The sequence below is a fragment of the Phytophthora ramorum genome (genome assembly GCF_020800215.1).
Source record: "Phytophthora ramorum isolate Pr-102 chromosome Unknown Phyram_PR-102_s0012, whole genome shotgun sequence".
Taxonomy (NCBI): domain Eukaryota; phylum Oomycota; class Peronosporomycetes; order Peronosporales; family Peronosporaceae; genus Phytophthora; species Phytophthora ramorum.
Window position 1 is genome coordinate 364,955 of NW_027150658.1, and position 11,841 is coordinate 376,795.

The window sequence follows — 11,841 nt, forward strand, 5'->3', positions numbered from 1 at the left end:
GGAAGAACTTCTCGTGTTCAATCCGCTGAAAACGAAACTCGTCAGTCGAGGAGTCCAGATTCGAAACGCTTGAAGTCAACGATATGGATGAGCTTGTGTTTTGCGGAGAATCCGAATCTTCTGGAACATAGTCGGCGTAGAATACGCGGTGAAGATCAGTAGACACAGCGGTAACTGCTGCAACACGCGTCTTCACTACTTGGTTAGTTAACGGAGAGTTCAGCGTTTGCGGTCCAGTCCTTAAGTCAGTTTCGAACAGCAAAGCAGCATCTTCTGTAAACGAAACAGAGTTAGCCCGCCACGACAGCAGCACTATAATACGTCGTAGCGACGATAAATAAAGCACGTACTTGTCTCGAACAATACATGGAAACACAACTTTTTGGATTCATACCAAAACGCGACATCCTTGTTGTCAATACGGCGCGCAGGATCGTAGTATCCAATGCGTAATGTCGCCATCAAGTACAGTTTGCAGCGAGCCCCCCTCGTGTCCAACGCGTTATCAACGGATCCAGTGACAAGCCACAATCCAGTTTGTGCGTGTTCTTGCTCCGGAACCACCACCAGCACGTTCACAGGTCCTCTCCCTTCTGCTTCTTCTTCTTCACCCACTCCGCCGACATCCTTTTCCGATAGCCCCACACGCCGTATCCTTGCTCGCGCCGCTCCCAGCAGCTTCAGTCCAGTTGTGTCACTTACGCCTTTCTTCACGTCTGCCTCCGTCAGCCACGCGCCGTCCTCCTTCTTCGCCAGGAAGAGCTGCAGCTTGTCTGCGTCGATGTCCTTCAAGTCGTTTGGCTTCTCTCCCTTGATCACCTTCTTCAAGTCATACACCGAGTCACTCTCGTCCACACGCACCTCGAAAGCGCTTCCAGCCACACCAGCAATCGCACAGAAGAGCTTCACCATCTTTCCTCGAGGCAGCGGATTCTGGAAGAATTTCCGGCGTACTTAAGCGGAAAAGAAGGCGTCTCACATAGACTTCCAACAAAAAATGATGAAACGCGCTACTCTGAAGTATTCCTTTTTTGCGGTAAGAATCTGCCGGGGCGTTCTGTTCTATTGCTTTTATCAATATAGCTCGGTCGAGCGGTTCTAAAACTACCCTAACATCCAAAAGGCGTTGCTTTCACTCTCAGGTGATGGAGAGGTAGTCTCGTCAAAATAGCAGCTGCCCCGAAAAAAGGTTCCAGGAATGTTCTTGGTGGTAAATTACGGAAAGGAAAAAAACTGCCAGCGTAATGTTCTAAGTATTACTATTATACTGCGGTTGCACAGGCTGTTGCAGTCCTCAGACGGAGTGACACCGTTGCTCGCAGAGCACACACGGCGGGCGCAGTTGCCCTGTGAGGCCTGGAGAAGACGCCCAGAGTAGTTTTCAGCAGATGCAGTGGCCAGCAGCAGCAGACTCGAGACGACCGGGAAGGCACGAACCATGAGATGAAGTTGGTGAAGAGCTCTTGGTCCTGATAAGGAAAGCTGGGTGTCAACTCCAGTAGGAATTGGAGAGTGAGCTATATCAAGCGAGGGCTCAATTGGCCTTGCAGACTTATGGCTGGCTGCTAGTGAGTACTCTTGCTATTGAATGTTGCCTCTTCCACGACTTGGTCTCCTTGACACTGCCAAGATGGTAGCACATATGATCGACTCTGCCCCTTATTTTCTCTTGCAGGTTCTTGTGTTGCGCGGGAAAGCAGTGTCATATGTGCGTCTTATCACGGTGGGTACCGTTCGCTTCACGACACCACTACATCACTTTTTTGAGCAACTCCAGCAACGTCACTAACGATATATTACAGTGGGCGTGGCGTGCGCCGTTCGACAGCGAGCTGCAACGCCGACTTGATGAGCGCCCCATACAAAGAAGTGTGTGTGTGCATACTTGCAGCTCGCTACGAAAACTTCTGTGGCTAAAACTGACCGGCCGTAGTGAGTGAATGCGTTGGTACTAGTGTTGCCACCATCATGCTAAGAATTCGAAGTGAGATACATTTTAATGGCATTTAGTTTCGCCTAACGCAAAGAAATCCAAGAGCGGATTCAGAATTCCGAGTGTAGTCAATTGCATGGGCTCCATCACAGAGCGGACGCAGTAGGTCGATGCTACTATTAACACAGTGTGGGGTCATGTGGTGAGCTTGTGTATACGGTAAAGCTTAACGCTACGATGGCCGACATTGGAAACATCGCCCTGTCGCGTTACTAACTCACTGCAACCATTCCAATGCGCTCCTGCAGGATGAGGTGGAAAACTCCAACCGAATGAAGCTCTTCTCATCGCTATCATAATACAGTTCGGATTCACTGTCATAGGAATCCAAAGCACCATCAATGGTAGTCGCCGCTTTGCAAACTTAGCCGTCATACACTGAATATTTCCAGAGCTTGATGAGTGTCGCCAGGGCAAGGTTCAAGCACGATTATCTCCTGTTCAAGCACTTCAAGTCGGCAGGTCCTACGGACTCTAAGATTGTGCGGCAAGGATGATTATGATGGTGATTATGGAGTCGTTCGATTACGAGCCTGTTTACGAAGATATTGTGTTGACGCTGCACAAGTCCCCTAGGCACTTGGTGCCTTGCATGTAGCGGAGCTAGTTGTCTAGTTCTGGGTTTTACATTTTGCTCATTAATAAATTTGCTTCTTCGCAAACAAGTCCGGATATCGCGATAAAGTTAACTTTACGCTTCTTTCCGAAGAGCTTTTGTTAACCCCCCGGACCAAGGAACGACGGCTGAAGCTGCAAGGACTACTTGGCTACGCGCTACGTCGGGTTCGGTGTGAACAAGGTGCTAGACTACGGTACCTCAAGGTGGCACGATGGGAACTCGCTACGGTGTCGACGCTGACGGAGACGTCGAAATGAGCACGCCTCAACCGGTGTATGAGTTCATCAAGGCGCCACGACTGGCCGGCTGGGACCAGGCCTCCCTCATCGCATGGAATCGTGAGTGGGAGCAGTATGTGATGAAGATCCGCCATCGCTGTAACGTGACAGGAGAGAGCTTCGAGGGTATAGTGGCAACGGTGAAGGGCTCGGTCGAACCGGCTGTGCTGAAGACGTTGGCTACGTACGTGTTGAAGAAACCAGTGGAGGATGTGGACGATGCTGAGATCCTGGCGCAGGTGCAGAAGCGCTGCAAGTCCCTCAAGAATGCCTTCATCCCCGACGTCACCACGCTCTTCCGCAAACAGCTGAAGATGGACATGACTGTGGACGACTGTGACGCTCGCGTGTTCAAGTACTTCCAGGCATTCACAAAGATCGTAGAGGACAATGGCTTACAGGCTCTGATTGGCAGTGGCGATGTCACTAGCCTCGGATACAAGGACCGTATGAAGGCTCGGTGCTCGATCCTAGTGGAAAACATTCAACCCACGATGCTGCGCGAGCAGATCGAGAGGCTGATCAAGTATGAGAGGCGCGACTGTAAGACAAATGATGCGACGCTCTTCGACCTGATTCTGGAGCACGCACGAGTGCAGCAGCGTTTCCACTCGCAAGCAGGGGAGCGCACTACGCCACAGTCCCGAGCTCAGGCTCCGCAGCAACAGTCGAAGCGGACACAGAAGTCGGCGAAGCCCTCTCACCCGGCAGGGGTGAAGAAGGTGCGTACACCACCTCGTGATGGCTGCTTGGTATGCCGTGGCCCGCACTGGCTCGACGAGTGCCCTACTGCGACGTCGGAGCAACGGGCCGACGCATTGGTAAAGCTTAGAGCCGCCAAGAATGCGCGACAAGAATCTGTGCAGTCAAAGGCGGTGTTAGCTACAGCAAGGCCGAACATGGTACGCGTCAACGGTATGGTGGAGATACCGTATGTCCCAGACAGTGGAGCAGATCGGACGATGATTTCCCGATCGGTCGTCGCGTCGCTGGCCGAATTTTCTCCCGACCTCAAGTTGTTAAAACTGGAGGCACCAGTGGCCGTCTACCTGGCCGATGGCAGGCGTATCGAGTGTCTAGAGAAGGCTACCGTGGCGCTGGAGCTGGTAACTGCTGCTGGTCCTGTTCACATGCGGGATATAGAGTGCCTCGTATTGGATAGTGATGTGGAGGAACTCCTGTTGGGCAATGACGCGATGAAGTCTCTAGGCATCGACGTGGAGCGCATGATTGAACAGCTCGCTGGGGCGAGTCTACTCGACGAGGAGAAAGACGAATTTCCCGTTGGAGATGAGCTGATACCAACTAACTCTGGAGAAGATGGAGTTCTCGATCAGCTCGTGGATGAGGCGCTCGCCAATGGCATGCCCGGCGAACATGTAGACCGTCTGCGGTCCCTGGTACATGAACATGGCGACGTTTTCCGTGAGAGACTTGGTGACGACCCTCCTGCACTGGTGGAGCCATTGAAGGTAACGCTCACTGACGACGCGGTACCATTCCGCTGCAAGCCGCGGAAGTATGCCCCGCTCCAGAGTGCGTTTCTCCGAGAGTACACGGCAGAACTGGAAAAGCGTGGCTTCATCAGGAAGAACAACGCTGCCAAGTGGGCCTGCGCTGCTGTTCCTGTGCGGAAACCGGGCTCTCAGACGGAGTTTCGCATTACCATTGATTATCGACCAGTCAACAAGGTGACGGTGCCAATTGCGGGGGCCATGCCCAACCTTGCGGTTGTTTCGTCCAGTGTCCGCGGTGCAAGATATTTCGCAAAGTTTGACATGATTAAAGGTTTCTGGCAGCTACCTCTTGATGTTGATAGTCAAGAACTCATGTCGTTCATGACGGAGGACACGGTGTATACGCCTACCCGGGTACCTCAAGGTGCGGTGGACTCCGCAATCCATTTCCAGATGCAGATGCAAGACGCGATGGCACCGATGCTGCAGCGCAACGCTTTGGTGTGGGTAGATGATGTTATTATCTTTGCTCCAACTGTGGAGGAATTTCTACAAGCACTCAAGGAGTTCTTCATCATCTTACGAGACCGACGTCTTAAGCTGAGTGCTGCCAAGAGCTCCCTGTTCCAGCTGGAGGTGTTATGGTGCGGCAAGCTGATCTCAGGATCGGGAGTTCGCCATGATCCAGAACGCGTGGATGCATTATCAGCGTTGCCGGTACCATCGACAGTGGCGGAGTTGCAATACTTCGTCTGCGCCAGCAACTGGCTCCACGATTCTCTACCAGACTACGCGCGCGTTGTTGCGCCTCTGCAGGAGAGGCTGGGTATGGAGCGCAAGCGCATTGGCCGGCGCAACAGGAATGCGCTGAACGTGGCGGTCACGCTGACCGAGGCTGAGATAACCAGCTACAACGAGGTCAAGACGCTGATCAAAGCCTCTGTACCGCTCGTATTTCCTAGCCCCACGTCGGAGCTAGTGGTGATGACGGACGCCTCGCTAACTGGCTGGAGTATTGTGGTTACTGAAGTACAGGCATGGGACGACTCACTCCCAGTTGACAAGCAACAACATCGGATGGTACTCTGCAAAGGAGGTACCTTTAAGGACTCTCAACTCAACTGGGCAATCGTCGAAAAAGAAGCCTTTCCCATCGTTAAGGCTTGTACCGACTTGGAGTATCTCCTTCAACGTGAGCGCGGTTTCAAGCTCTTCTGCGACCACGCGAACCTGATCTACATCTTCGCGCCGCACGTTGAGCTTAAGAAGCACGTGCGCGATCGTCTGCAGCGCTGGGCGATGAGACTTTGTGGACTTCGGTTCACTATCGAACATGTTGCCGGCGAAACCAACGTATGGGCGGACATTATTTCACGTTGGAAACCAAGTGGAGTACGTGCAGCCGCGGTCAGAACGCGAAGCCAGCCTCGACCGCCAGCGCTGCGGCCATTGGCTGACGAAGACTTCCGATTTCCTGCCCTAGAAGACATTGTGAAGGCACAGCGTGCTGTGCGTACCGCATCGCAGTCTTTATCGGTGGAGCATCAAGTAGTCAATGGTGTGATCATGGTCGCAGGCAAGATGTGGGTTCCCTCGGCGGCGCGCCAACTGCTGCTAAGATTGATGGTCGTGGCGCACTGTGGCTCGCAAGGCCACAGGAGCGAGCATGCAGTATTCACTGTGCTGAACGACCGATTCTACATCGAGAAGTTGCATCACAAGGTGCAGAGATTTGTTGGTGCATGTCTTCTGTGTAAGCATGTCAAGGGACCTCGGGTCATCACGCGCGTTTATGGACCTACTTTTACTGCTACGCGGCGGAACGAGATGGTACACTGGGACTATTTGCAGCTTGGTGACGGATTTGGTGGAGATCGCTACGTATTGGTGGTGAAAGATGGGCTAAGTCACTACTGCGAGTTGTTTGCCTGCAGCAGCGCCAATGCCAACGTCGCAGCAGACGCTTTGCTCTCGTGGTACAAGCGCTACGGTTGCCCGGAGATGATGATGTCGGACCAAGGCTCTCACTTCCGGAATGAGACGCTCAAGATCCTATGCGGGCGGCTCAAGATCGAGCAACACTTTTCTCCCGTGTACACGCCTTGGGTAAACGGAACGGTGGAGAGACTGAACAGGGACGTACTGCAAGTACTTCGGGTGATGTTGATGGAATACCACCTCGATCATCACGAGTGGCCTTTCTTGCTGCCAGTGATCCAAGCGAATTTGAACCAGACTCCGGTTCGTTCTCTTGCTGGCAAGTGTCCTATGGAGCTTTTTCTTGCTCTGCCACCACCATCGGCGCTGAACATGATCACTCGTCCAGGACACAGTGACTCCATCACTACGATCGATCTGGCCAATGTGGCGGACTCACTCGAGAAGGTGCGGTCTTCTTTGGCGGCAATGCATCGTGATGCAATTGATGTCAAAGAAAAGAAACGTCTCTACGACATGGCAACAGCAAAAGGGACTACGACCAATTTCGACGTCGGTGATTATGTGCTCTGGTCTCGTGTTGATGAGCGCCTCGCCCACAACAAGCTGCTGGCTCAATGGGTGGGTCCGTTCGCAATCTCTGAAGCTCGTCCACACTCCTTTATGATCCGCCACCTACTAACAGGATCTACCTATGAAGTGCATGGGTCGCGGCTCCGCTTCTATGCGGACTCCTCGCTGGACGTGACGGAAGAAATCCTCGAGTTCGTGTCGAACCAGGGGATGTTATTGGGCGTCGACGAATTCTCGGACCACAGGTACAATGCTGATGCCTCACGCTGGGAGCTGCTGGTGAAGTGGACAGGCCTGCAAGACATTGAGGCTTCGTGGGAGCCGCTGAAGTCCCTCAAGGTTGAGGTTCCTATCAAGGTGCGTGACTACGCGACTACTGTCGAGGACGAGGCTTTCGCTGAGGCAGTTGAACAAGCTTGATCAAGATCGACGTCGAGCTTTAGGGGGCAGTGTCGCCAGGGCAAGGTTCAAGCACGATTATCTCCTGTTCAAGCACTTCAAGTCGGCAGGTCCTACGGACTCTAAGATTGTGCGGCAAGGATGATTATGATGGTGATTATGGAGTCGTTCGATTACGAGCCTGTTTACGAAGATATTGTGTTGACGCTGCACAAGTCCCCTAGGCACTTGGTGCCTTGCATGTAGCGGAGCTAGTTGTCTAGTTCTGGGTTTTACATTTTGCTCATTAATAAATTTGCTTCTTCGCAAACAAGTCCGGATATCGCGATAATGAGGAAGGCCCGGAAGCAGCTCAGGCGGTGGACGAACGATATCTTCATGAAAAGCAAACAAACTGTGAGCGTGTTCCGCGGCTCGTGCCCCACGGCAAGCTCCTTCCCCAAATATTTGCATCTATCAGTGATAGACTATAACTGCGCTAACGTTGTTGCTTTTTCAAACGCTTAAGCCCTTTGGCATTCACTGACGTTTTAGAGCTACTTCGGATCACTTTGTAGGATTAACATTATGAAAGAGTACGTCTTCTCTACGTCATAGTCTTCCGGTCTACCTACAGCATCTTGTGTTGTGCACGAGGAAACGTACTACCACGTGCGACTGAATAACGTTCAGATGCATATAGCAGAAGGAGCCAAGCTTAGTGTTTTCTGCATCGCTAGCACTGATGGAGCCTCCCAGCTAGCATCGTTCATCCCAAAGGTTGTCATTTCAAAAAGGGAAATTGTTGTCACTCCCAAAAAGATCACTGCAACCTGTTGACGCGTATCCACTACAACTTGACTGGCTGTCGAGAGTTTACGCCACTCCGCTTGGAATCATACTCGACTAGGAAGCTAGTTCATGCCGCCACAATGACGTGTCGTCGCAGAGCTAGGCTGAGCCGTTCGACACTCAATAAACATGCTCGTTTTATCTTATACACTAGTATATAATAGTCTACAGTGTACCATCTTGCTCTTCCCATTTACTGCGTTGTAGGAAAATGTGGCTGCTGGCCACTCTATATAGCAACCGAATAAATGCCATTGAATATAAGATCTGTAGCGCGACTCCCGCGGACGAGTGCATGTGATACAGTCGTAGCCGCCAGTATGAGTGCAATGTGCACGCGGTTATTTGTGAGCGCAAATGGTTTTATTGACCGCTGCCGTATGCCGTATTGGTGTTTTATATTATCAACAAACGCAAAATAGGAAGTGACACAACGCGAAGGAGCACTGGCTTCCCAATTATGTTGCACAGCACAATACACACTCATGTACAAGCACGAGCTCACCATCCAGTTGTAACTGCAATCCGTGATTGCGTGAGGTTCTCCCTAAATGTTGGGCCACAATCAATATGCCAGCAAATGCAAGACGATAATCTCTGCTGTGTTGTTAAAGAAATGGTTTGCAGAAGATTAGGACAGCGGAGGATAGCGCGAAAAGTAAGGTAAGAGGGTTTTTTTGAGGAGGAAGTCGGCCTGGAAGATGGCTTGTGTATTGGAGGAGAAGATGAGAAGTGAGGACTGAAGTCCTCGGCGGGGATAATAACCCCTTATCTGTCATACCTTGACTGGTCTCCACAGCACGGGGTACAAATCCCTAGTACTACTTGAGTACTATGATAAAGCGCAGGCACGTCGGAGATGCATACTTTAACAGCCTCCCACAACGAGGAACGTGCGTCGCAAACGTCATGTAGTTTACCATGTTGGGCCAAGCAATGCTTTAGATATTTTAGCAAATGCACTGATAGTAATGATACCGTGTGTCCGTATGTTTATCGGTATTTATCACGTGATAATGCTATTTTTGCCTTTTTGGCATTTGGTGCAACGTTGCTTTTGCTCTGATGCAGTATGCCTTGTACCGGGCATGTTGGTTACTCAGGAAAACCTTTTATTGAAAGGGAAAACCTGTTCGCTTATTTGCATTGTGCGTACAAATTACTAGTGTGCACTTTGCGGGAGTATTTTACTTTGCGTATGGATGTTCAGGAAACCTTTTAGGATGAAAACCTGTTTTAGCGTATCTCATTTTCTTTGGTGTATTTGTATCACCTTGAGTCTTTCTCATTATTGTTTATTGAGAGAAATGTAATAGGCTTTGGGGAATCTTGCCAGTGTCAATGACAGGGAAGGAGTATGTGCCTCCCAATTTCATAAACTTCTTCTAAACGCTTATTGAGCTACTATCTCAGTGATCGATACATTTATTTTCCACCACATTAATTTGTTTAATTATGTGTGTGTTGTAGGTATCGATTGGAGTTGGGTTTTTGTTTTTGTTTTTTTTTCATGAGTATAGTTTCTGTCTTTAGGTGTTTAGAAGCTGTTCGTTATTTGAGACGAACTGGCTTCTTTACAGCAGCGTATGCCTCTAGCCGCAAGAGCTTCATCAGTGCAATCTCATCAGTAGTAGCACACCTTACTCGCAGATAGTGCGCAGACTCACATCTTTGGGGTAATTTTCTCCCTAGTGGCCTTACGAGGTGTTTCTCGTTTAGTAATGCTATTATTTGCAGGCGCTTGCGATAAGCGTGTGTACTACCAAGTCAATTGACTGGTGAGGTTCATGCGTCTAAACACAATTGCTAATGCAAAGATGTAATTTCATCCCATTTTATTTTATTCTTGTGTAAGTAGAGATATCACCGTAATACTCCAGTAGGTAAATGACGCACATCGGAAATGGTATCTTCAACAGCCTCCCACATTGACGAACGTGCGTTGCATGCTTGGGGCGTCGATTGGCTAAGTTAGACATCACCATTATTGTTCTTAGAATATTGTTAGCATTTTGTGCCTTCATCGTTGGCGATATTCATCTTGACTGTATGGCAGGGTGCCGTCATTCTTGTGCTAATGTTTGATCATTTGATTGATTTTGGCGTATAGGCTAGTCATGAAACCTTTGCTTGTGAAGGATAAAACCTGTTCGTCTTGTGTAATATACTTGAGCATTTGTTTGTTCGTTTGCTTGTTTTGCTCATAGGTGAAACCTTTTAATGAGAACTCGTTCAAGAACTGTTTGTCTTCAGTTAGAAAGCTCATTTAGAACTATTGCTACCGTTGAATCCCTTAGTGGGTCTTGAGAGCTTTAAGACTACTCAATAACTGGGGGTTGTGTGAGGATGTTGTGCCTCTCAGTTTTCCAAGATTGGTCTAAGTGCTTGCAGTTATTACATCATGCTATGCTATTTCAATAGCGAATGTCGTGTGGAGTTGCTGTTTTCTGTTATGCTTTTATCCTGAACGTTCAACTGTTTAGAGTGCTTTTGTCATATAGATCATTGCTATCGCAGTGTACAGCTCTAGATGTAGGGACGACATCACCGCAATGTCATCAGTAGAAGCAGATGGGTATTTTTCTCATTAGTGGCCTTATCGAGGTGGTTCTCGCTTTAAATTGCTGTTATTAGCTAGCGGTGGGGACAAGTATTATATGTGTCCTACCGAATCCATAGAGTGGTCTACTACAGGCAGAGGTAGTGTGTGGCATGCCGTTCATAAATTGGTAACGTTCTAGCAAGTTTGCACGATATTTTGGCAGTTTTGTGTATGTGTTCGTGCCGTACGTATTTGTGAAGACAAAGTTTAATGACAGAGGCTTTGTGTACTTGTCGTTCTCGCTTATATACAATTTGCCTGTCCAAAGTGGTGCGAGTCCAGAGCAACTCGTTTTTTTACAAATTTGAAAATTGAAAACTGAAACTGAAAAGTGAGATTACTAATCGGGTTGAATTCCCAGAGTAAAGCGGTAACTAGCCAGAGCAAAGCGGCAATACCTCGCCGGCGACCTCAACGAGTCGGGTTTAAGTACCGTACTGCATGTCTTCCATGCGCTCAGCTGCTGCAACAGCATGCTGGCAATGCAACGCCATCTTGTTCACCAAACGGAGGTCCATGCAGCTAATGCATTGTCAGGCAGCGCGCTCCAAATCCGCATGCGACCCTCGGCTATCTGGCCTTGAGGCCGACTTGCCACCAGTTCCTCTCGCGGCAACGCCGGGTTCGCCTTGATTCGAGCCTTCAGGACGCTGAAGCAACCCTCAATCGGGTTGCACGTCGGGGAGTATGGCGCTAAGCGGAGAAGAACGAGGTCATCGTGCTCGACGACCCGTTCTTCCGTTTGGCTGTGTGCCGGCGCGTTATCCAGCACAACCACGATCTTCTTGCCCTCGAAATGCTCCTGAAACGTTGGCGAGGCCTTGACGTTTTCGTAAATCTCGTCAACGAATGAGGCGTTGACATCCATGCGGATGCTGCCACGTTCTAGGCGGTGGTGAACCAACCCAACCTCCGTCGAGACGGCGCACTGAATCTGGAGATTGGCGCCCTTGGAAGGAGGTAGCACAACCGTCGCTCGTTCGCCCTTTCGCGCGCGGCCTTGGCTGCGCTTGCAATAGACGTTAAAATTCGTCTCATCGTAGTAAACAACGAAATCGCCAGCATCCATATGCTTGCAAAGGTCCACAGCAAACTGCTTGCGCTTGGTCTTGTTGACACGTCTGAGGCTCCACACGGACCTAGATCGCAAA

The 11,841-nt window shown here is 50.0% G+C and overlaps 1 protein-coding gene across 1 annotated transcript; it reads right to left on the reverse strand.

The window, feature by feature from the left end:
* Positions 1 to 312: 312 nt before the first annotated feature.
* KRP23_11437 (Crinkler effector protein BLC01) lies at positions 313 to 912 on the reverse strand (the record flags this gene model as incomplete). The annotated part of the gene is made up of 1 exon (XM_067895791.1): positions 313 to 912. The coding sequence occupies one exon, from the start codon at positions 910 to 912 to the stop codon at positions 313 to 315; it is 600 nt and encodes a 199-aa protein (XP_067740274.1).
* Between the last annotated feature and the right edge of the window lie 10,929 nt (positions 913 to 11,841).